Source organism: Pundamilia nyererei, unplaced genomic scaffold (assembly GCF_000239375.1).
Source record: "Pundamilia nyererei isolate P.nyererei 1_Seehausen unplaced genomic scaffold, PunNye1.0 scaffold00114, whole genome shotgun sequence".
NCBI lineage: Eukaryota > Metazoa > Chordata > Actinopteri > Cichliformes > Cichlidae > Pundamilia > Pundamilia nyererei.
This window is the reverse complement of record NW_005187515.1, coordinates 1483122-1508465: the sequence shown is the minus strand read 5'-3', so window position 1 is coordinate 1508465 and position 25344 is coordinate 1483122. Positions and strand designations below refer to the sequence as shown.

The 25344-nt window shown below is 40.4% G+C and overlaps 4 protein-coding genes across 7 annotated transcripts in view; 2 read left to right on the top strand and 2 right to left on the bottom strand.

The window, feature by feature from the left end:
• The window catches only part of LOC102208922 (serine/threonine-protein phosphatase PP1-beta catalytic subunit), a 24454-nt gene extending 22449 nt beyond the window's left edge, over nt 1-2005 (bottom strand). The window contains exon 1 of the mRNA XM_005741850.1: nt 1871-2005. Coding sequence (XP_005741907.1) covers nt 1871-1922 — 52 coding nt within the window. The 5' untranslated portion in view covers nt 1923-2005. The remainder of the gene's footprint in view (nt 1-1870) is intronic.
• Nucleotides 2006-4218: 2213 nt separating this feature from the next.
• On the top strand, nt 4219-15217 carry rela (v-rel avian reticuloendotheliosis viral oncogene homolog A). The gene is given in 12 exon segments (XM_005741848.2): nt 4219-4410; nt 6176-6211; nt 6385-6518; nt 7314-7459; nt 8466-8557; nt 8904-9038; nt 9581-9685; nt 12568-12783; nt 12868-12948; nt 13055-13138; nt 13464-14215; nt 14217-15217. Coding segments are annotated over 12 exon segments (1893 nt in total). The 5' UTR covers nt 4219-4403; the 3' UTR covers nt 14322-15217.
• Nucleotides 15218-15555: 338 nt separating this feature from the next.
• Nucleotides 15556-17866, bottom strand: cunh11orf68 (chromosome unknown C11orf68 homolog). Of its 4 annotated transcripts, none has more exons than XM_005741845.2 (2): nt 17793-17866; nt 15556-16500 (listed from the first exon to the last, which is right to left on the bottom strand). In XM_005741845.2, the coding sequence occupies exon 2, from the start codon at nt 16455-16457 to the stop codon at nt 15714-15716; it is 744 nt and encodes a 247-aa protein (XP_005741902.1). In that variant the 5' UTR covers nt 16458-16500; nt 17793-17866; the 3' UTR covers nt 15556-15713. The 4 variants fall into 4 exon arrangements, with proteins under 4 accessions (XP_005741902.1, XP_005741901.1, XP_005741903.1 ...); XM_005741844.1 differs by lacking the exon at nt 17793-17866 and adding an exon at nt 17384-17439; XM_005741846.1 differs by lacking the exon at nt 17793-17866 and adding an exon at nt 17107-17149.
• drap1 (DR1-associated protein 1 (negative cofactor 2 alpha)) lies at nt 17569-25060 on the top strand. The gene is made up of 7 exons (XM_013913081.1): nt 17569-17622; nt 18218-18290; nt 18499-18592; nt 19737-19862; nt 20738-20828; nt 20927-21015; nt 23573-25060. Exons 1-7 carry the CDS (start codon nt 17581-17583, stop codon nt 23760-23762), a joined length of 705 nt encoding a protein of 234 aa, XP_013768535.1. The 5' UTR covers nt 17569-17580; the 3' UTR covers nt 23763-25060.
• The last annotated feature ends 284 nt before the right edge of the window (nt 25061-25344 follow it).

Sequence of the window (25344 nt, the reverse complement as noted above, 5' to 3'; positions counted from 1 at the left end):
GCCCACAGAAACAATGTGGGATAATCTCATTACAAAAACATTATCACACCATCCAAACTGAAATAAGTATGCTCAACAAAATCTGGACATTGCAGTGATACTAGGAGACATTTCAAATGTACCCAGTCCATCTATTACTAATCACCGAGTATTTGTGACCCATCACCCGAAAACTGTTTTTGTATACATCCAGTTTTGGTTATGAGTCAGAACGAAAAGCCTTCAGTTATGATGCCCCTCTGATACTATGGTCATCCCAACAAAAAGGCCAGACATTTTCAAATGGTTGTTGATGAAAAGTGAATGAAAGGAGATTGATAGTTGGATACATTGAGGGCTCACATCTGGAAGCTTTTAGGACCAGATCCCTCCAAATTCCTGCAATGAGGTTAACTGCTAAACACGAAGCGAGTATACTATAGTCAGTTCTTGTAGGCACAGTACTGTGTTACTCTACATATCACGCACAAAGAGAAAACAAGCACCATTATGTCACTGCTCCCGTCAGTCCAGATGATTAAGTTATACTGACATGCACTGTACATCTACACTGGGTTCAATCAGAAGTTGCTGTGCATGAGATGATCTGGCATGAATGCTTGTTCACCACTGACTCAGAGAGATATAATCTCCCTGTTTATAATCCATTTTCAAGAAATTATCATCGACATCAACTCGTCTGTCTGTCAGAATCCCTCATTTAACACTACTAAGAAAATCATCCCCTGCTGCTAGCCAACACATAACAATGGAGTAGAGGCAAAAACACTTTTACACAACAGCTCAGCAGAAAAGTCCACATGCATATGAGCTACGACAGAATACAGAATTAACAAGTGTCTCTCTGGATAAAGTTGAGCCACAGCTGGTATTGAAAAGATTCCTATTCAATGTAGTACTGTTGACAAAATGTGTGTTCTTTATGATCAAAAGGCCAGCTGAACAAACTATATGCACCGGTTCATGGAATATGAAAACACACGGAGTAGTAGAGCTAAAAGTTTGGTTTAGGTTTTGAACTCCTACAAGTATGTTTTAATGGGAATACTACTGAAGCCCGTGGCTTGTGTAAACATCGCCACTTAGCAATATGCGCCAGAAAACAACAGAGCTGCAGTCTTCAGCTCAGAAACCCTTAAGCCAAATCCCATTTAAAAAAATTTGAATTTTTCTTAGAATTAAAGACAAACCCAATTTTTAGAAACCAGAAGCAAGATTTTGCTTCCTCGTGGATCGGGCAACTGTTGGGACACTTTCGGCTACACTCAACCATCAATCTAAACTTTAATTTTAAGGAAATGTCAACTTTTGCTGAGCATTTGCCCCTGAAGCTATCGCCCTCCACCGTGTATTTTGAACAGAGCTTTTGTAAAGGAGCAGAGACTATAATAGGTTAAAAGACAGTAGAAGCAACTTATCAAGTATTTTATTTGGGGCATTCCAAAGTGATAACACAAATGCTGTGACGTGAGTAAGACAGCACTTAATTACTATACTATTAGCTAGTTAGTCTAAGATGGATAGTAAGATAGGTCTGACATTATCTTCCATCGAAGCACAAACAGCCCACTAGCAAGAACTTTCTTACCACCAAAACCCTCAAAATGCAGTTTACAAAAAAGCTCGAACATAGTTGCATCCAAATGAATTACAAATTAATCTAAAAAGATCCGTGAAAGAAAGACTGTTGCTGACTAAAAAGGTGTGCCTGTTGTTAACGACAGTGAGGACCAGTCCTGCTCACTCCAGAACCGGGCAACGCTAACACGTAAAGCGGGCCTTTATTGTCAAAAATAAAACCTAAATAAGTATTAGGGGCTAACACTGGGCAAAACAAGAATACACAAATAAAACTTGGTTTTGAACTCACCCTCTAAAAGCCTGGAAATCAGCGAGTCGACGTCCAACTCCCCCTCCGCCATTTCTGTAACGAACAGCTCTGCCCGCCGCAGTCTGAAGCAGGCAGGGCAGACACCGCCTCACCGCACAGAAACCGCCTCCCTTTCGCGGCCTCCCATTTAGGGCCATTACGCCTCATTCAACTACACCTCGGATATTTTAGTTTCTAGAACAAAAAGGAGAACAGTGGACATTTTTTAAAAACATAGTAATCCTGTTCATAAGTTTCACATACTTTTTTTCCTCCTCATTTTCTAATTCAATCCTCATATTCAGCCATTGCTATATAAAGCCTGGCTCAACCATAAAGATCATGATATGAGGGTACAAAAATGTATTTGTATTAGAAAATAAGGGTAGCCAAAAAAACGATGGTCAATAGCATATTCACTGCATTTTCTTGCTTTTTACCTGTGATTTTCGATTGCGTTGAATGCATCAGCTAATCCAGTGCTTCTTACAGCAATAATCATAATAATAACGATGCAAAGATTACCATTAGATATACTCTATTTATAATGGAACATCGTTTACACTAAGAAAATAAGTTTTCGTTTTCACCATATTCTATCAAAGGACAGGTGTCTTAAAGGCCCTGATTTATTCACCTCCAGCGCCCCCTTCTGGCCAGGATATGTCTCTTAGAGCAAAATCAGTCCTTTATTCACGTTACTTTGTCTTCAACTGGACTATGGTGGTGAAACATGGTGAAATAATCGTTGTTTAAAAAAAGGGGTTTGAAGCCCTGTCACTATTATCACACTGTATTAAGTAGGTACTGATTTCTAGTGCAACCAGCAGACCAGAAACGTGTAAAGTAAGACCGTGTGTGAAGGACTGGCCTGAGAAACACTGAAACTGGTAAACTTAAGATCTGTATGTTGTGTCTGTTTACAGAGAGAAGAGCCCGAGAACCGACAGACAGGAAAAAAAGTGAGTTGGATCTTAATCTTAAGACTCTTCCAGGTTATGACTAAAGCCAAGAGTTATGTTATTGCCTCTCCCACTCACTTATTTTTCAGTTTCTTTCAAGTGCGTCACTGGGTATTTCCGCACTGTTTTGAGTGGGTGGAGGCAAGTTGCACTGCAGAGAGAAGGCAGAGGTCTGCAACTAGATCAAGCTAGCCACAGCGCCGGACACGACGCAATTTTCCCTCTTCAAAATAAAAGTATGCAGTATTTTATGAGCAATTGCTTGTCCCTTGCAACTAGACGAAAGTCTTAAAATAAGTAACGCACAATTGGTATACACTACTCCTATTACACCACAGTTCTGCTATACTAATGTGAAAAAGCGTGAAAACCATGGAAATAAACTATTGTTAATTTTGGAGACTTGGTAAAGGTAGTGGCTGGCTTTAAAAAATAAAAAATAAACCAAGTTATTGTTCTGTTCACACCTATTTCCGTTATCTTGAAAATTACCCAAAAAAATCTGCCATGTTTTGATTTTTTTAGTTCACTATAAATTCGATTAATTAATTTAACATTTGGGGGTAAAGCTAGTAGCTGCCTAAGTAGTCAATAAAAGGCGTTATCAGCGAAAGGTTATCCAATTTCAGATTCTGCATTTGTAATAAACGTGGCACAAAAACAATGCCTACTGTGTGAGAAAAAGACATCACAATGACTTAAGGGGAACAGATTTCTTTAAAAAAAAAACAAGATGAGGACAAAAATAAAGAAGAGATGTGTTTCTATTAGAGGAGTTAACCTGTGGAATAGTTATGACAGTGATTTAAAAAGGTGTAGTTCATTTTCCTTGTTTAAAAATGTGTTTAAAAATAGAGTATTAGAAAAATATATAAATCAAGAATGAAAAGAGCAAAAAAGAAAAAACAAAAAAACAAAAAAACAAAAAACCCCTCTTGATTCTTTTGCTTTGATGTAGTTACTTATCTAAGGTGGAAAGTTTTTTTTCTTGTTTGTTTGTTTGTTTGTTTGTTTTGTTTTTGCTTTGTTTTATTATTTGCTTCGAGCCCTGTGTACAGCAGCTGCATGCAAAAAGATCTTTTGTTAAAAGGGTTGGCGTAATAAGCAAATGCTTCAGCCAATACCTTTTGATTAGCCTTGTCTCGTGCTTTCTTGCTTTGTGGTAGATCTTTGTTCTGTTTTCACTGAGATATTTGAATGCTAATCAATAAAAATCAAATCAAATCAAAAAAAAATCAAACAATGAAGAGAATAAAGCACGTACTGTGCAGTTGCTGCAACTTGGCGAGAGGCGTGTTGCACAACAAAGTTGCAGCACATCGCTTCCCAAATAGATGTTCCTTACCGGAAAACCCGTGAGCACGAACGTAACTATGTCAGCGGCTTTACTAACTGTACACTCTCGTACACAGACGTAGGTGGAGCGAAGGAGGCGACAGAGCGGCTCTGTCAAGAACTTCGTGGAGTCTGTAGTGCCGTGTTTCCTGCTCTTATTTGGCTTAAAATAAGATACAAATTATTGAGAAACAGCGGGGGATATCGAGGAGCGTGAGCTGGACTTGGACACAGCCATGGACCGTAAGTGGAGCTGCTTTTATTTACTCATCTCAGACACGGGAGGCGAAACTGTACAGGGAGTTGTTTTGCGCACAAGGGAAAGCCCCGCTATCATTGGGTTTTGCGCCAACAGGAGGAGTCTGTTCCCGGATAGTAAGCTAACGTACAGACAGAAGTTTGACTTAACTTTGGTTTATCGCATACATGTGAAATAGCCGAGAGAAACTTGATGTTTAACTGAATGAATTTCTCAGCTTGTGGACAACTCAACTGGCACGAGCGGAGCGAACCAAACAAGTCTCGCGCTGCCAAGAGGCCTGTGGGGTTTGTCCACTTGAGAGATTTCCTTCTAGCCACTGAAACTTCGTTCAGAACTCTCGCCATTTAATGTTTTTCTGTATGTAAGTGGAAATATTCTTTGTGAATCACGCTCTCAAAAGCTTGTCAGTAATAGTGAATAGTGTATTTTAAATTCGGCCTGGTTCAAAACACCGTATAACGTTCTTTTCAATAAAAAAGTCGTATTTAATTGGGCGACGCGTTTAGCAACCGCCCACTCCGGCTTTAATTGACAAAAACGGTTCCGATAGGAAATTGTGGTAATAAGCTCTGTGTTCAGGAGAACACGTGTATGCAGATACTGTGAAGATTTCACAGCCGCCCCCGTTTCTATTTTATTCCATATATACCTTTGCCTTTAGGCTAAACCATAAACAAACGAGATTTTATAATGGAGTTCTGTTGACTTCCTATGTTTAGAGTGCAGCCACACTTTATGCAAATGTTATAAACCTTAAAATAGATTATGTTTGTTGATAAGTGTCACTTATCTCTGTCTTGGTTGTCGATATTGGCACGACAAACAGCCAACATCTGACTGAGCATCATAAAAGTATGTCCCTTTGTTCGGTCAGCAAAAATGAAAGTGACTCTAGCAACAGTATCGAAGGCCTCAGCTGTGATGCTCTTAATTCAGTCATTAATGATCTTTCGGTCATTGTGGGTATGTGCTTTCACTTTCACATCATCCAGACTCAGTAAGTAGAAAAGACTGTCTTTCACATAAGTGGTCAAAATGCAGTCATTACAGACTCGTGTCATCCTTTTGTTTTAACAAACAACAACTTTTGTTTGTTTGTTTGTTATTTTTAGTCTTCACTTTGGGGCTTTACACAGCCTCTTCATTCAGTATTATTCTGGCATTTTAGGTATGATCAGAAAAAGCAAGAATAATGTCTTTGAGCTAAGGCTAGAAAGTGAACATGTTACAGCATGGAAAGGACTCTACTCAAGCTTTTGAGCTGAACCTTGCCTGCCTGCTGATGGGTGGAGCTTTGATCGACTCACCCAGTGTTACACCTTACTTACTGCCTGAAAGTGGAGTGCACCCTGCACTAAAGGCTTCCAGCAACAAAGCTGGTAACCTGACACCAATATTAAAAGCCCTGCCTGTCATTGTTTGCCTTTTTCTGCACTTCGTCTCCTTCTCGGTAGCTTTGCAGGCAAGTGGTTTATGACAACCAGAGATTATATTTAGCTGGGAGGCCCTTGTATCTCGGCGTCCTTCGACCCCGTTGGACGCTGCACTCTCCTGTAGAATTCCACCCTGACCTCACCACAAATGACAAACTCTGACTAAACCTCAAATATGCAACAAATCTGTTTTCTGTTATTTTTGTCATCTCCACCACCACTGCGTGCTTCCTCGTGTAAGTCGTAGATGGAAAACCTGCAGTTTTTCCTCAATAAGTTGGTTAAATTCCTTTCTTGTTTCTGTTCACCACAGCTGGATATGGATGGAGCCTTACCCCGCTCAACCAGGGTAAGCACACTTTCCTTTTTAAAAAGAATTACTGATGTTCTCTGCAGTGATTTCATGAGTAAACATTTCTACCCTCGGGTGTAGTGACGATCGATGAGGCTGTCTGTGTTGACACACTGACACAAGTAAAGCAGTATTTCACAATGACACAATGCCTTTGCTTTCCTCAACAGCTCCCTGCATAGAGATTATCGAGCAGCCAAAGCAAAGGGGGATGAGATTTAGGTACAAGTGTGAGGGACGGTCTGCTGGCAGCATTCCCGGAGAAAAAAGCAATGACACCACTAAGACGCACCCAGCAATCAAGGTGAGTTGGCACAACTTACTGATGCGTTTTAGCGACGATTCATTAAATCTCATTTACATTACAGATAATATACACATTGGTGAAGATTTAGGTAAAACGGGTTCATGCAACCACAGCAACTGTTTCCACAGTGACTCATGTACGTCAGCTGTACATTTATGGTGGAGAAGGTCAGTGCTGAAAAAATGCTTTCTGCAGCTGAAACATCTGTTTTTCCTGTTGAATGTTAGGAACACAGACTGTGTATGTGTGATGGATGATGCAAGAAAGAAATCCAATATTATATTATATATTATATAATATATATATATTTGTGTTGATCATTTCAATTGAAAACGTAATTTCCAGAAGAATACATTTTTCCTACAATATCGGCAAAATTAATTCTGGACTATGAAAGAATGGATGTTATCAGCTAACGCTAACAAGCTTGGTTTGCAAGGTACATCTGTTAGTACAAAGTCATAAACCCAAACTGAAGAATGGACCTGTCTGACAGGCAGTTAGTGCAGATAACTTATATTAAAAATGTCCTAGAAGGCATCAGTACTATAAACATAGTTGAGATGTCCAGTTCGTTAACTTGAATTAAAGGGGTGAAGCATTGCAAACAACTTAGTCATAGACCCTAAAATGAACAGCACCACCAGTAAGTCATCAGACGAACGTTTGTGTATCAGAACCTGTAATTCTTCTCTGCAAGTTGCATGCGGTGAGTTTGTTTTAGCTGCAGACAATGCAAGTGCCCTTATGGCTGAACCTTCTATCAGTAAAACTCTGTTTTTTTATGGACAGGTGCACAACTACAGCGGCCCCCTGCGTGTTCGCATCTCATTGGTGACAAAGAACTCACCCTACAAGCCTCATCCTCATGAGCTGGTTGGAAAAGACTGCAAACACGGCTACTATGAGGCTGACCTGCAGGAGAGACGGATACACAGGTAGGACTAGTTTGTATGTAAAGATAAAATTAGACACTTCAGAGAAACCTAAAGGAAAAAAAGCAATACAGAGCGCTACGGTGTCTCGAGGAAAACTACAGTTTCAGGCTAATGCAAAGTGGAGTTTTGCACTGACTGACCTAGATTAGCCCTTGATCGGTTCTGGAAAATGACGTGTGTACTGTCACCTTGCTTGGTGTCTAGATGAGCAAAAATTTAACAGAATACTTTTTTTTAGCACAAAAGAGTTAACATTTCCTCTGTATTACAACCAGAACAAAATTTCCACAAGTTGGAAAAAACCCCCAAATCATTCCCAATTTGGTTCTGAAGTGGAAATACTGACTGATAAGATATGTTGAAACCTACTGAACCATATACCTGGCAAGACATGACAGTTTTTTTCTGTCTTCATTGAAACAGTGACAAAAGTCAAACAAATCAGCTTGTACTGCAGACAGATGTGTGCACTGTGATTCAACATGAGCAACTGCACGTGCTTATGTTAGGCAAGTGTTTTTCACACTGAACAGTTTATATCCTGATCATTGCTCTAGATCACCACACGAGTTATAAAAGGGAAACCGTTACACTGTTATTTCTAATTATAGTCTCCCTGGAGTCTAAATTAATAAAACATCATGTTAAATAACCCAGAAAAGTACATAAAAAATCTGTATGCTAGGAACAACTTTTTTTTATTGTTAAACTATATTTGACTGTGACTAACAACAACAATAATAATAATAATAATAAAAAAGAAATAATAATAATTAGGTTAGGTTATAATGCAGGTACTGGACACAAGCAGTTCAAACACAGTCATTATAGTGCAGCCAGAATAAGGGTAGATATGGGGTAGAAGTCAAGAACAGCAAATACTTCAGCAAGTAGCAGTGCAATGTCTACTATTTCGTTAACCGAAAAAGTAAACTGGGTCAAAAGATGATTGCATGAACTGTGTTGCTAGATGTCTAAAAAGTTGTTTTGTTTTTTGTCCTTTCAGTTTTCAGAACCTGGGTATACAATGTGTGAAGAAGAAGGATGTAAATGAGGCCATCACTTGTAGACTGCAGACAAACAATAACCCCTTTAACAGTAAGTGGCCATAGTTAGAGATGAGTCTCCACCACAGATTTTAGTGATTGTTTATGTTAACTACCTTTGTCCTTAAAGGATATGATAACATCATTTTGGAGGATAATTGTAATCGTGTGCTTAATTTGGATTCCTGACTTCTTCACATACAACAGCTTTGCGTTAACTTCTGTATGGTCAACTCTTATCAACAACACTAAGCAAATTCTACTTCATGTTTGTTACTGAGACGATAGCGGGTGGTGGCTGTGTGCTGAAAAGTAGTACGACAGGATGCAGTGGTTTGCTTGAGTGTTTTATTGTGTGTTGCGTACCACGCCCTTTTCCTTCTCTTTCTTGGATGCAGTTCCTGAGGCTAAGGTGTGGGAGGAAGAGTTTGACCTAAATTCAGTCCGGCTTTGCTTCCAGGCCTCCATCACTCTCTCTACAGGGGAGCTCTATCCTCTGGAGCCTGTGGTATCACAGCCCATCTATGACAACAGTGAGTTGAACACAGCTTAGCTAATATAGATATTTCTTATATGTTAATATAAGGTAAGAGGTGCTTATAGTAAGTACTGTACCATTGTAGAGAGACGAGTATCAGTCTGAGCTCTCTGTACCAGCACGTTCACACGTATAATCACGACTATAAAACTTCCAAATGTCCTGCAGCCTTCCATGCCCTCAGTGATTCTCTGTTCCTCTTTGCAAATTAATGTTTCCTCTCAGTTTGAAGGTATTTACAAGAAATAGACATCTCCACAGACTCACTTGTGGATCAAACACATACATCTGTGTTTCTCCAAACAGCTGAAAAAGTTTAATTTCACTTTCGAAAAATGTCAATTGTCTGTGTTCCAAAAAACAAACAAACAAAAAAAGTAGACAAAGTAAGCCAAATAAAACGGAGACGTTAGCCACCCAAGTATCGAAGTGCCAGCCAGAGCGGGCCTCACTGTGCGTTTAACATTTGTGTGATATTTAAGTGTTGCACTACTATCGTGTTCATGGGCACATAAAGGCTTTTGTTCTGTCTTGCAGGGGCTCCAAACACAGCAGAGCTAAAGATCTGCAGAGTCAACCGCAACTCTGGAAGCTGCAAAGGAGGGGATGAAATCTTTCTGCTGTGTGACAAAGTGCAAAAAGGTACAGTGTTACTGTACAGATACCGAAAGAGCACAGCGGCACACAGCACAACTAAACCTACACTTTCAGACTGAATAATCCATAAATAGAACTCAGGACTGAGTAAGCAGATGTAAAACTTGCAATACACGTAGAGCGGAAACGGTGTAAGTCCTTTACACCCACAGAAGATTGTGTGAGAAGAGAAGAAGTTAGAAGCAAGTGGTCTCAAAATAGAAGAGTGACTCACTTAATAAAATATACTATATGAGGTGACTGGGTTTCCATTTTTTACAGCAGCTGTCATGGCTTAGTTTCCTTCTTCAAAACAGCAGATGTGCTAATTATGCATGTAATGGATATATTAAAAAAGTTAAAAAGAAAATGCAGACTACCTGGCATTACACACTAAACTGACCCGTCCTATATCATAATGCAACTTACAAACACGTGTTAGAGAGACATACTGAGGCTTTCAGTGCTCATTTCCCCTTTAAGTTACAGCAAGTCCACTTTTTTACTGGACATACGTGGTTAGCCAACCTTAAGTAGAGCAAGACTGTGTCTTCTTAGAGTCAACCTCAGGATCTCTTATTCAAATAAAAATGTTCTGTATTTCTTAACAAAACTTCTCGACTGGTCACACTGAAAAAATCTGTTCTTTCCAGATGAACTAAATCAGCTTTACCCTCATTCCCCTAAAATGGTTTTTAAAAAGGCTTTTTTTATCTGGAAGTTTTACTTCTACCACTGCCTTTCCTGTTGCCAAATTATCTGACAGATTCCACTTCAGAGAAACAACTAAGGAATAACACGATTGTGTTTGTCCAGAGCAGTGAGTTTACACAGTGATATCATTTTTGTTGTTGTTCAGATACAGAATAGGCTGCTAGCTGATGCCAGAGCCAACAAAGCTGCCACTTAATGAACATACGTAGGTCAAATATGCCAATACTGATATGTCTATACTCGAAGCCTCAAGCAATAAACACAGAAATTGTTTGAACATTATAATACAGGTCACCTGTAATAAAAAGATTTACTAGTCTCTTTGACCATGTGTGTTACTCCTACGTCTTCTTTGGCATGCTGTGACTTAGATATTCTAAGCAAACATGTAGTGAACATTAAGCTTATAGATGTTAGACAGCGCAGTCAACAACACTGCCCATTGTACAGTCAATGAGAATATTCTTGAATGACTGCACACTGACTGCTAATTAATGTTGGCTAATGTCAGACAGATGTGGAAAACTGAAATTTGTCTGGGCCAACTGTAGACAAGGAAAGATAAATAACGGCTCGGTCTTGAAAGTCAATTGATGAAGCACTTTTCTCATAATGAAAGTAACACCAGCAACTCGACCAGCTGTTGTTATGTTATTTATTTATTGATTTAATATTGTAATATAGCATGCAGTGCTATATCCCAGATCATTCTATTTGCTAGTCACTGCTTCCCATTAATAGACTTTAAAGCCACATTAATCATGATATTGCACTACAATACACTACAGTTACACTTTAATAATTCATCAGACGACTGTTTTAAATGGGAAAGGTGTAACTTGCTAATTCAGTAAAAGGACTAGATGTTGTAGTGCATTGCATTAAATGGCGAGAAGCTTGAGGGATGGCTGTTATGAGGAAAGGCAGCCCAGAAACTTTCGGTCTTTTACCCAGGCTAATCTGACATTTTTGGGGGGATTAGAGATCTGATCTAAATGATCATATTAAGATTTGGGACACATTATCAGTAGTGGACCTTGGATTCTTCTTCAAAGGGATAGAAAAGGTGATAGAGAGAAGTAAGACAAAAGAGACAAGATAGGAGAGTGCAGAGAGGAGAGCCGGAAGGGGGCGCTCGATCTGGCTTCCCACACCGCCCCGCCGGATCGGGCTGTATGCTCTACCTCCCCACTAGAATACAGTCTCCAAAAATGATCAGAGGAATTATTTTATTGTGTGTTGGTTTTTCCTGTCTGCAAACTTTGAACTCACTGAGGTTGTTTTCAGCCGCAGCAGGTCTCAGCAGCAATGAGAGAAAAGTAGTGACAAGGACTTGATTTAGGTGGACACAAAGATGACTCCAAGGGAGTGCTAATGTTAGCTGCTAGGAAACTTCTGTAGGTGATGATGGAAATTAAAAAAAAAAATGTTGACTGAAGCATCACGTATGCACTTCAGAAACCTCTGGGTTCAGACTGTGCCTTTGTTCCACGTGTGGGATTTCATTGCATCTCATGGAAGCTGCTGTGTGTAACACAATGCAAAGCAGTCACCTAATTTGTTTTTGTGCTGAGTTAAAGCTTTCTTCTTCTTCTCATTCTTTTCCAGTTCTTTTCATTTCTGTACAACAGTTTCTTTTAAAGTGATCACTTTATGCTCATTATAAAAGCCTTTTTTTTCTTCCCTCACTTATCTGCTGCTGTTTGATCATGGCACGCATATATGCTTTGTAATTTGGATGTGGGTGCTCCCCTGAGTATCATTTGATACATCTTAAACTGGATACAAATTGCATCATTGCGAAAAAAGATCATGAGAAGGCTGAATTTTGTACTAGTTCATCTCTCGGTCCTGCTGTCTCTGGGAGCCTGTCACACAGCTACTTTCACAACGAGCGGCGCTGTCACATATCTGCTTTGAACATTAAACCCTTTTGGTTGAAGTTTAACAACTGAAGCTGGCTGCGAGCCTTCTGAGTTGTTGTTAGACTTGAGTGTTGCGTAGCAGCAAATGTGATGTAACACCCCCGGGGTCTTTTCTCTGTTAATCAAAAACATCAGAGCTGCTTTTGCACCGAAGCCGGCGAGTTAGTGCTCGATTATCTGATTATTCTTTTTGAGTTCTTCACCAGCTGCAGTATGTTGTTACATTTGCCATTTTCTGTTTCCCTGCAGAGGACATCGAGGTGCGTTTCTTCCAAGACTCTTGGGAGGGGAAGGGCACTTTCTCCCAAGCTGATGTCCACAGGCAGGTGGCCATTGTGTTTCGCACTCCGCCCTACCGTGACACTAACCTCACTGAGCCAGTGAGAGTCAAGATGCAACTCCGGCGGCCCTCTGACCGAGAAGTCAGTGAGCCAATGGACTTCCAGTACCTGCCGTCAGATCCAGGTAAAATATATTATATGCAGAAAATGTGCTGAATATGTGCAACTTTTCTCAAATTTAACTTCTTTATCATTTCCACCCTGGCAGATGAATACAGGCTGAGTGAGAAGAGAAAGCGGACAGGAGATATGTTCCAGAACCTGAAGCTAGGGCCCTTGCTATCTAGTGGTAGGTTAATAAGATTTTTTTTTCTGTCAGCTGAGCATAGTATAATTGGATAATGGTTACACTGTTGTTAAGCACGGTATTATAAAGACGTCTTCTGACATTTCAGTGACCACTCCACAAGATAGACAGCACCTAAACCCATCAAGGAGAAAGCTGACAGCCAAGCCTCAATTACTGAACCCACAAGCTGGTGAGTCTGTTGCAGATGTTCCTTCCTTATTTGAACTCATTTGAAGACATTTTACTTTACTTCCTGATGTCTTTTACACCAACTAACAAATGGATTCATTCAAAAATTGTCATTTCTGGCAAATGTAATTTGATGATAGTTAATGTCCGCTTATAATAAGTAATACTCTAAATAATAAAACAGTAATTTAGATTGGTGTTAGTTTCAATCTCCTCGTCTTCCTGTCTTAAAGCAGTTGAGTCATTAGCGGTGAACTTTGTGTATGTGAAATATGTGATAAGGATTTTCTGCAGTGAGTTCTCAAATCACTTGCTTGTGTTTGCAGCAGCTGTGGTGCCCACTGGTCCCACTGGGGCAAAATCACATCCCCAATACCCCTTCCAACCAGGCCAGCTATTTTCTGAGCAGACAAAGGTAGAAGCCTCCAACATGTCAGCAGCTCCTACCAACCAGTGGAAGATGACAGCCCTGGGCTCCCAACCAAAAGCAAACCCAGTGTCTAGCTTTTCAATGAACCCATCACCGGCCACCTCTACCATCACTTCCACTTCCAATCAGGACTACTCAACGGTCAACCTGTCAGATCTTCATGAATTCTTCCCCAACATTTCCTCGACTATCACCCAGCAGGAGCCCTCAGCTTCTCAAGTAAACTTGGCCTCTTCACAGACAAGCAACTCCTTCGCCCTCCAGAGCACTCAGTTCCGGGGAGAGCCACCACTTGTTGATGACGATATCCCAGATTTCCCTAGCTTCACTGAAGGCCAGGTCCCAGTCAACCTGGACAGCCTCAACATGGATGACTTGGAGGATCTTCTGAACCCCCAAATCGTAAATCATCCTTCATGTCAGCCGACTGGCCCTTCGGGCTCCTCTACCGCTGCCCAGACTAGTGCAGCATCTCAGAACACTTCTGACCCTGCCAGCAACCCAGGAAGCACTTGGATGAATTACCCCAACAGCATTGTGCATCTGCTCCAGAACGAAATCATGACAGACAGCAGACCCAATAACAACCAAATGCTCGAAGACTTCGATGAGTTGATGTCTGCTGATGAGGACCGTCTTATTTCCATTTTTAACAGTGGAAGCCAAGCTGGGTTTGTGTCAGGACACCCGACTTAAAGTTTCTTTCATTTTTCCAAAGACCAATTGTATCTTCCCCTGTGGCCATCAGGACTAAAACTTCTTTATTATTGTAAGGCAAAAAAGGAAGTAGGCAGAGGAGACCGAATGTAGCAGCACTGCTCACTGTGGACACACTTCTTAAAATACCAGCAATGACTTTATGGTATTCAGTCTGACGCCTTGCCCAGTCATATAGTTTGTCTGATAAATTACAAAACCCATAATGTAGGTGATCAGATTTCATGCCCTGTGAAACCCATGTCCAGCATCTGTGACTAAACGTTTAGGTCACTGTCAACATATTGATGGTGGAGACAGATTCTCCAGCGAATGTTTTACGAAGACAGACAGCATGGGTACTTTGATAAAGGTATCCGGTGTGGTGATTATTTTTGGAACATGTTAAGCATGTTTTTGTACTGTCATTTGAACAATTTTGGTAGCTGTGGCCACAAAAATGTGCAGCTTTTGTCTCTTTTTTTTGTCTTTATACAAAAGGGTTCATATATATGTAATCAGATCTAGAGGTAAGTCTACACAGATTATGTCCGTTTTTTAAAAAAAAATTTATCTCTTTGGATTGCACCATTGTTTTCTGAAGGTTAACACAAACTATCTGAATGTCTTGGAAACAAAATGAAGGTGTACATTTATCAAACAAGCAACATTACTATATATGTGCTTATACTAGAGATTGTGCTTTTTGTGGTAATAGTTTCCACTGCTCTGTAATCAGTTTTTCTACACTTATTTTATCAGTAATGGTTGCATTTTAACTCAGCTGTTTCAGACTTGCTATACTCTGCAGTAAGGTGCTTTACTGAAATGTAATTATGTTTTTACGTGTATTATGAAAGTGGATCGTAGTATAATTGTGCTTTTTTTTTTTTGGAATGAGACTTTGTCAACATACAAAACACTGTTTTGGCAATAAATACCACAACATATAAAGACGATTCTCAAAAGAGTATTTTACTTTGCAACTCTGTAACTGTTATACAGTACAAAGGGGGGGAAAAAGGCGAACGCAAGAGACAAATGTAAAATGGCAACAAGGAGTACTTCAGTGGATCTTCTGAAAATGTGCATACAAATCAAGGATGTTAGTCTTCTTCCCGGCACTCGAGCCTGTTAGAATCTTGTTAGTACTACTATTCTTGTATACAATATTTTCAATACAAAATAAAAAAATCTGAAAGTGTTTCAGGTCATTCAGAAAATTTTACAACACAAAAAGAAGAGACAAATTTAGTGTTTTGGATTGTTTTTTCAAAAGAAAAAAAAAAAAAAGAAAGAAAAAAAAAGGATGAACTTGTGATCGGAGTTCAACCAATGATGTTCTAAATAGTTGCAGTCAGAGGACTGTACTGTCCAACCCATCTCCTGGGATCATCACGCACCTCTTCACATACTGTTACAGCAAAACTCCTCTCTTGGTCTGAGTGGCTTATGTTACCTCAAGATTGGTAACTTTGTTGATGACGTGGGAACGCCTGGGCACACACTCCAGGTCGAACTTGCTCTCGTATATGGTGGGGCAAACATTCCAGCGGTTGTTCCGATAGATTCCCAGGTATGTATACACATCTGGCTTGTACGAGAGAGGGCATTTGACCCCTGTGGCACGAATGACCGAATCCAGCCTCATGACCTCATTCTCATCAGTGAAGTTCTGGTTATAGGCACAAATGACCTGCTTGCCCTCTGCCTTGCGGTCAAATGGGCTGACTTTAACGAGTGAGATCTTGCCATCTAGGGCCGCTCTTGCCACACATTCCCAAGCGTGGTCCAACTTGAAACCAGTGTCCAAGTGCATAAGCCACTTGCCTGAGAGTACTCTATGGTTCAGGGCCAGCTCCCTCACTGTCTGGAAGGTGACGGGCCGGGAACTCGCCAAAAGTTTCTCCCAACTCTCCTGGAGTCCTGTGACATCCGCACCACTGGGGCAGTGGTTTGGGCCCACCACAGCAATCCACCCCACAGGGCTGACGCCACCCTCCTCGTCTCCAAATCTGGACACTTGGGAGGGCCTGTTACTCTCCAACCAGCCATCAAACTCGGATCTGGGAGTTCTTCTAGAGTCAAAAACAATCCAGGGGTCCATGTCTGCAGCCATGGCTTCAGCAGCATAGGTCTCTGCAGCAAAGGGGGTCCTCATCTCGCCATCAACAGGGCTCTCTTCTTCCTCCATAATGGTATAGCAGTTACACGAGTAAACAAGTTCTGAAGCCTGCCTGTTGAGTTGAAGAATGCAGTTATTATTTGTATAAAAAACCACTGGTTTAGCCTCTGTGTTAGCTTACAACTCTTTTGCTGTTATTTATTAGCTTACAACCCTGCCAAACTTCGACAGAAGTGGACAACTGAATTGCTTATGAATGCTACTAGCTAGCCTGCTACAACAGCGAAAGTTAGCGTATCTCTACCACTGATTCAGTTTCACACGAAAGTTGCTATCGACCCCAGTGTACCGCCTACAGCTGACATGTCAAAGAACACGCAGAACAGCTTTCTGACTGCTTTAGCATTGTTGTAGCTAGCCGACAAGCTAGTCGTCTTTATAAATGTACACACTCGTCCTGGCTAGCCATTTCTAGCCAGCTGTGGAATACAACTGACGCTTTAACATTCACAGTTTTCCCATTCAAAACGTAAATAATCGCACGCCGATGTTAAACTTTGAACATAAAGGCTTACTCTAGCCATAGATGTCGAAGTTTGTTGTTCAGTGTTGCTCTTCCGCATAAGCGCAGCAGCTCCTCTGTATCTAAGAGCCAAAACCCATTCAGGTGGCTGGCAGTTTAACTAATAATTATTTATACATCAATTAAATTACGTACCTCGTCCACAAATTCGACCGTATGTAACAATATAAATATATGATATAAATATATATTTTTTACGTTTTGCTATAACATAATTTTAAACATAAGTTATGCTGTACTAGATTCAGCGACTTTTAAAAAACTTGCATGTTCCTCGGTATGTGTACAAGTCAAATATGTAAGTTTCCCACATTTGTATTTTGTTAAGCTTTAAAAATAAACATGTCCCATTACTATGGTTAAATAAAAGTATTTCTTTTCTTTGCATTTGCGGAACGACAAGCGCTCCAACCTGACGGCACGGAGACCCTGCGGAAACAAACTGACCGCACCGAGGAACGAGTGACGAAGACGATGTGCTAACTAGTTAGCCGGATAGCCACCACTATCTGGTGTGCGCGCGGTGGAGGCGAATTTCTGTATGAAATAGAATACGAATATAGCATATATTGTATTTTATTTTAGTTTAGCCACCCAGGTAATTTAATTATGCCCAGCAAAAAGAAGAAATACAACGCCAGATTTCCTCCGGTAAGTTTAAACTGTGCTGAGCCGGTGTCAAAGCAAGCTAACGTTAGCAAAGTGTAACATGGAAAGCTAAGTTCTGTAACTAGCTTAAGTGGAATTCGGCCTCTTTTGTTGCTTAGAGAGCATACAAGCCATCTAACACTCCCAAACCATTTAGTATACAAAGCACGTGCCTTAGTGAAAAGTAGTTGATGTCATGAAATTAGTGACCAAACATCCCCTGTATGTCATTAGTTGGTGGTGTACACACATAGCAGGCGTGCTATTTAAGTTGGTCTACTAATTGACGTTGTTTTTAGCATCTGAAGCTAGGCTAAACGGCACGTAAATAAATGTGAATAAATCCATTCTTTATTGTAATAAGCTGGATACTGTATCTACAATCCTCACACTACGTGAGTAGTGTAATAGTAATGATTGCAGTTACTTTGTGGGGACCTCACGTTATTCGATGTGCTGTACTGCAAACTCTTTACTAGGTTGTCCCCGAATTTCAGCGCGTTTTAACTGAAAATGTTTGTTGTTGTTTTTTAAGAAAATGAAAATTTGAAGCGTTGCTGTAGACACATGCATAAAAATCGACCTTTTCTCATTTCAGGCAAGGATTAAGAAGATTATGCAGACAGATGAAGAAATAGGCAAAGTGGCTGCAGCAGTGCCTGTTATTATATGTATCCTTCCTGCCTGCAGTCGTCACTGTGCAAGTTCTGTCTTGAATTTATAAATTGTAAAAGACTGTTTAATAATTAGAGAAAAATGCTTCCTCAGTCTGTTGTGTTGTTGTGTCAAGTTGTCTATTATTGCATGTTTGATAGTTTGATGATTTTAAAGTACAAACACACCACTGCTTCACTGTACTTCCCTTATCCAAGATATCAGCAAGAGCACTGGAGCTTTTTTTGGAGTCCTTGCTTACAAAGGCTTGTCAAGTCACCCAATCTAGGAATGCAAAGACAATGACAACGGCACATCTGTAAGTTCTGTGTTTGTCTTCATTCAGAGCCCTGTCTGTGTTGCACTGTGTTGGAGATGAACGTCTTAGGAAGGCAAAGCCATCTGCTGTTCAGATCACTGGTATATTATATAGTATTTGTTTTTAATGAGTGTAGCTGAAATGCTGTCAGGCCTTTATTTTGTTTATTTTTAAAGTGGACTCATGATGAACTTCCAGCTCGATAATTTCATTCTTGGACTTTACTAAAGTAGCTTTGCTTGATTCACATTTAAAAATAACGACTATTCGTAATATACACAACATACTTCTTTTAAGTCAGTTTTCTTCTGATTGGTTTTAACAGTACATTTAACAGTTCTTTCATCTCATTTAATCACATTTCACAAAATGGGAATTGTGCAAAATTTCAGGACTTCAGTCATTAGTTTACTCAAAAAATAATCCTCAGTGAAATGTTGAAAATAGGAGTGTTTTTGAATAATTCCCTAGCATAATTTTGTTTTTACATGACAACATGTACCAAATCCAAATTGACTTTTTAAGTAATGATTGTGATGGTTTTCTTTCTCATCTTCCTAAGAAAAATTTGCCTAAAACACTTTAAAGTAGATAATGTCATTTTAAAGTAGCCCCTCAAAAATGATGTTGGAAAATGTCTAAAAACAGCCCTGCCATCATCCTTTGAAATATTTTTGAGAAAGCTAATGACAGCCGGAACCTGAAATTTTCCACGATTTCTATTTAGGATGTGTATCCTCCACCTGGAATGTTTTTTCAGGTAAGATGGTGAAGTGGGAAAGCATTTGATGAACTGACAAGGACTAACCCTACACATTGCAAAAAGATAAATAAATAAGGAAAATCATTATGAGCCGTCTTTACAAAAAAAATGGCATCCTGTTACACAGCATGATTTACTGTGTGGTGGGAGCCTGATAGTTCTGTGGAGCACATTTGCAGTACACTGCTGAATCCCTTGTATCTGAAAGTATTTCTGGCCTGAGTAAGACAGCCCGCCAAAACAATTTTTCCCTGTGACTCAGACTGTATGTGTTGCTAAAATGAGTATGTACTACCATTAAGCTTGCTGTCTTTTTGATACGAGCTTATATTTCACTTGGCAAGTAAGGCTGAGGAGAAAACTGTTCATATTTATTCACAGAAAGCAGTGCATTGAGCTGGAGCAGCAGTTTGATTTTTTAAAAGACCTGGTTGCGGCGGTGCCAGACATGCAGGGAGAGGGGGAAGAGAACCACACCGAGGGGGGAGGAGAGAAAGTCCCACGGAGGTAACATTCGCTCACACAGACACCCAAACACGTAGAGAAAGAGTCATGATGCTTTGAAATGGAAAGAGTATTTCACATACACGATCAAAACACTCCAGGGTGATATGAGGCAGCCAATCCAGCTGCAGATAATTTGGATTTATTTCATTAAGCAGTTTGTAATTCAGTCAGCTCTGATAAGTGCACACACACATCGGTTTAAACTAAAAAGGATTCGCTCCACGAACAGACAGAATCTGTGTACGTTATCTTTTCTTCTTCTGGAAATGAGCACTGCTGTAAATTGGTCTATAATCCTTGCAGTGTTACCGTACTCCCGTGTTCCTTTAGTTTTGTGATTCTAGATTATCAGAAGAAAATGAAAGAACTGGCCAGAGCGAAAATTAATTATTGAGGAATTGTAGACAAGAAAATGCAGTATTGACTGTCAGATCAGACGCCGGCACCGCAGCTAATTTGTAGCAGAGAGCTTGGCGGGGAATTAGACGTTTCTTTTCTCTGCAGACTGCGGCTGATTGGATTCACATTCAATTCAAAGTGGTCGTAAAACTTGTAATGTTTAGACATTTGGTGTCAGCAAGTGCCTCAGAGTAATTTCCACCAGCAGTATGCGTCACACTGTTCTACTCTGGAGTTATCTTAAAGTTGCAAGGAGAGAATTTCTGCTTTAAAAAAAGCCACATTAGCTACTACGTATGTTTTTCATTTAAAACATTTTTGTGCACTAAGTTAAACAATTGATTTCTGGTTCCCTCGTCCACAGTAGCCCAAGTGTACGTTCTGTTTCATGTGTTGTCTCGTAAACATTCTTTTGAAACTTTAAAGTAGGACCTGTTATCACATTTCCTTACACGCTTATCTTTTTTCTTCCTCAGAGGTCGAAAACCAGGGTCTGGTCGCAAAAACGGAGGTGCTGGCGCCAAAGGCAAGGACAAGAAGTTATCTGGAACAGAGTCGGAGCAGGAGGTGTGAGATGATTTGCATGTAGAGGCCTGAACCTGTCTACTGTGTTTGTCTGTATGAGGGGAGACGACTCACTGTTGTCTTCCTTGTGATGGAAACAGGACGACAGTGAAGACAGCGAGACAGACGGGGACGACGAGGACGGCTCTCAGTCTAGCACACATCTGCAGGCTCCATCCAGGTTCCACAGGTTTGTGTCCAGATCCACATGAGACGGTGTGTCTGGAAATATCCTCCCAGACTGCAGACTGCAAAACAGACTCTCTGATACCAAGATGTAAAGTGATTTACAGCATATGACAAAGGAGATAGAAGCCCAGAAAATGGCATAGAATTCATGAGAACTGCTGAATCATTATAAACAACCCACACACATTTGAGCCATTCAAACACTACATGATGCCCACAAGAGGGCAAACCAATACAGCAAAAGATGCAAGTAGTTACTTAGGCACATTTAGTCCAACATAAACATGTTTACATACCCACACACCCTGAGTGAGCTCTGCTTTGGAACAACATGGACTGGTGTGGACTGGCATTTATACAGCACATCTCTGGTTTTCAGTATTCTGAGTATTCAAACCTCTTCACACTACTGTCCCCATTTATTCTGTACTAGCACATATTCAGCAATTTATCTACACACGTGCTGTGAGACATCACAGCTGGCAGAATTAGCACTTTAACTTGATTCTTATATCAACTGATAAAAACAGAAGACTCGTCTAAACATGGAACAACAATTCAAAAATTCCATCGATATGAATTTGGGAAATGATTAGCAGGGACCTGACGTGTATGAGGCTTTTCCCACTAGCCAAATCACGAGACTTGTGCTTCAACCATTCACTCGGTGCAGTTAGGGTTACACTGTTCTGCAGTCTGCTGATTACAGAGCTTGAAGAGCAAATCGCTCTTTGTGATGCTGAGTTTACTTGCGAACTGAGATTATGATATTGAAAATGGTAATAAAAACAGTAAATAACCATATAGCATACTTGAAAAAGTAACCAAGAATGTAGGAAATGTGTTTTATTTCAGTCTTTGTTAATTTGGTCAAATTTGCCAGCACAGAATAAAATTAAGAGGCTTGTGGAGTCTGAGATGTCTGCAGTTCAAAGTGTTTTCTATTGCTGTATTCCATTATTGCACTGTTACAAGCAGATATAATAATATTCGAAACCCAATGTGACCTCCCGTCATATACAACTCTATACTCACATGCCAGTTTGTTAGGTATAAATGACTGGGTTGGGCCCCATTTTTCCTTCAGATCAGTCTAAATGCTTTGTGGCATAGATTCATCAAAATGCTGGAAGCATTCTTAAGATTTTAGTCCAAACTGACATCAAAGAATGATACCGACTTTGCAGATTTGGCTCTATATCTGTGATCTTCCATTCCCCCACATCCACTGGCGGTGACTGTAGAGGCCATTTGAGTACACTGGACTCATTGTCATGTTCAAGAATCCAGTTTGAGATGATTTGAGCTTTGTGACATGCTGCGTTGTTCTGCTGGAAGCAGCCATCAGAAATGGGTACGCTGTGACCATAAAGGGATGGACATGCTTAGTGACAATACTCTAGTAATGATGCTCAGTTGGTACTAAGGAGCTCAAAGTGTACCAATATAATACCCATGCACCCATACAACAATGGCACCAGAACGAACTTCTGATCCAAGGCAGGATGCTTTCATGTTTACACCAAATTCTGGCTCTGCCATCCAAATATCACAGCAGAAATCAAGACTGATCAGACTGGGCAACGTTTTTCCATTTGTATTGTACAATTTTGTTGAGGCTGTGTGAAGTGTAGCCTCAGTTTCCTCTTTCTAGCTGACAGCACCTGGTGTGGTCTTCTGCTGGAGCCCATCTGCTTCACGGTTCGATGTGTTGTGCATTCAGAGATGTCCGCTCAAATAACGAGTGGTTATTTGAGCTCTTGTTGCTTCTTATCAGCTCAAAGCAGTCTGCCCATTATCCTCTGGACAAGACATTTTCGTCCAGTGAACTGCCTGCAAACTGGACAGCTTCTAATTTTGGACTGTTCTCTGTAAACTCGGAGAGAATTGTGCAGGAAAAGCCCAGTAGATCAGCAGCTTCTCAAAATACTCAGAGAGCTCCGTCTGGCACCAGGCTAGGTTCTTCACTTGACTGGGATGGCATTTTAAGACTTGTCTGAAGAAGCACTAATTGGTCAGTAATTACATCAGCGGCAAATCGAGTTCAAAGCTGTCTGATCTCTTAAGAAATAAACACTCAATTTACTTTGCATAATCTTTCAGCTGCTGCTCTCTGTTTTCGTTGTGCCTCCCATGAAGGTGCGGCCATTTTTACTTTTCATTTGTAAGAAAATCTCCAGACAAGCAAAGTTTTTTTCTCTCAAAAAGTTATATTGCCTCACATTAAGAGCACATAAAGGCATATTTATATATGACTATTACTGTAGCCTGTTAAGAGAGAGAAATCTGGTGGCTGAAATTATGCCAGAAACAGGAAGAGGGCGCTGTTTTCCTACTAGAATCGATAGACAAACCTTTGCTGGCCCCAAGTTGAATAAGTTGTACCTGAAGGTCCCTGTAAATATCAAGATTCATTTTGGATACTTAACTCTAAAATAGTCCATTATTTTTTTAGTGCACAGTTAATTTGACTAATAATGTTTCAATTTAAAAGGTAGTTTGTGCATAAAATGCACACGACTCCTCAGAGGTTAACACCTGTTCCTGTGCCCCCACAGCTCCAACACCCCCCCTCAGTATATGCACATGGCCAACATGGTCCCAATGGGCAACATGGCTCCGACGCAACCTCCGGGCACCGTGGCCTTCGCCCCACACGCCTCCATGATGAGCATGGCACCACCTCCCACAGTCCCTGCACCGCACAAGAACGGGGACGACGACGACGACGAAGACTATGACTCTTAGCTCGTTCTCAGCACTCCGCTCACACACTCTCTCATTCTCTTCTAACACACACACACACACACACACACACAGTCAATGTTATTTTTCAAATTCTTAAGTTGTTTTTCTGGCAGCTGCTGTAAGCAGAGGAGAGAGAGACTCTTCATTGCAGCCTGCTGACCAAAACGCCCTTGGCGGCCAGCTATAAGAGCCACCACCACCGCGAGAGACACAAAGCCTGTACATTATGTGTTTTAATTTTCTTTTTCTTCTTCTTCTTTTTTTTTTTATAAAGAAACTTTTATTTTATTGTAGAGAAGAATCCAACGAGGATCTTTTTTAACAAGTCAGTCGCTCGATTTTTGACTAGGAAAAATGGTGGTCGTCACCGTTTTTGCAGGCACAACAAGCTTGGGCCTCGCAGCTTTTTCTTTTCTTTCTCTTTTCTTTCGGGAACTTTTTTTTCCCCTCAGTTTCCTGTTGTAGACCTGAACATATCAGTCGTCGTCACTCAGATCCTCAGGTTGGCTGAAAGAATCCGTACATAGTAGTTGTTGAAGCTTTCTTTCAAGGCAACAGCACAGTATTTGGAAGATGATCATCAGGAAGGTTGGTGTCTCGCTGCTGAAGTGTTATGACTATGTTATAGATCGGCTGTGATATACAGCTTTTAAGCTCTGAGCTCTACTTCCCGGCTTTGTCACAACTCGCAGCCCAATTGTCCGGCTGTAACATAAATAAGGAAGCAGGTGTATTTTTTACTATACATTAGCTAGCTACACCTCTTTTTTTTTTTCTCCCCCCCCTTCAATGAGTTTCTATTTTTAAGTCACGTTTTTATCAAGAGAACTGTAAACCTTCACAGCTCTGAAGTCAATCATATCAGCAGGTTAATGAGTTAATTATTTGTTGTTCATGACCCTGGCAGAGGTCTGTTACTTTGGCAATTGGATCTTGTTATTATTATTATTATTATTACTTTACTCGACCATTTAATACCCTTAAATTGCCCATCTGAAGTATACTGTGACTCTTGGACCATATGTTTGTTTTTAAAAGCTTTTTTCCCCCCTTCTATTGTCCTCTCATTTCTGTTCTGGCCTCTCCTCCAATTTTGAGTAACTTGCTCCTTTATCCTGACTGTTTTCCTCCCCTTTTTAGATTCTTTTAAATGTGTTGATTGGAAGCAGAGTTGGGGCGCCCGTTTATGTGTCAGTCTCCGTATGAAATGGTTGCAAACAGACAGTTGGCACTGTATTGTAAACTTTTAACATTCTTTTTATTTTGTATGTAAAATAAAGTTCATATTTCAATTAAAATGGTCCTTGTATTGGTTTGATTTCTGCATTGGAATTGAGAGCTTGAAGGTACCTTCCATATTCAGTATCGGCTTAAAGGCAAAACCAAAGTACACTTACTAATATTTCAAAAGCCCTCCACTGAAATTTTTTTTTACCTTCGTGGGCGTGGAGTACATCCTTTGTAGTTCCAAATCCTTGCACTTTGGAATTCTCTGCATTTTCTATTGTGCAGTTTACCTTGGATGCTGTGCATCTGCCAACCGGTGACTCAAGCAGCCTGAAAGACGCAGCTTTGCAGTCTC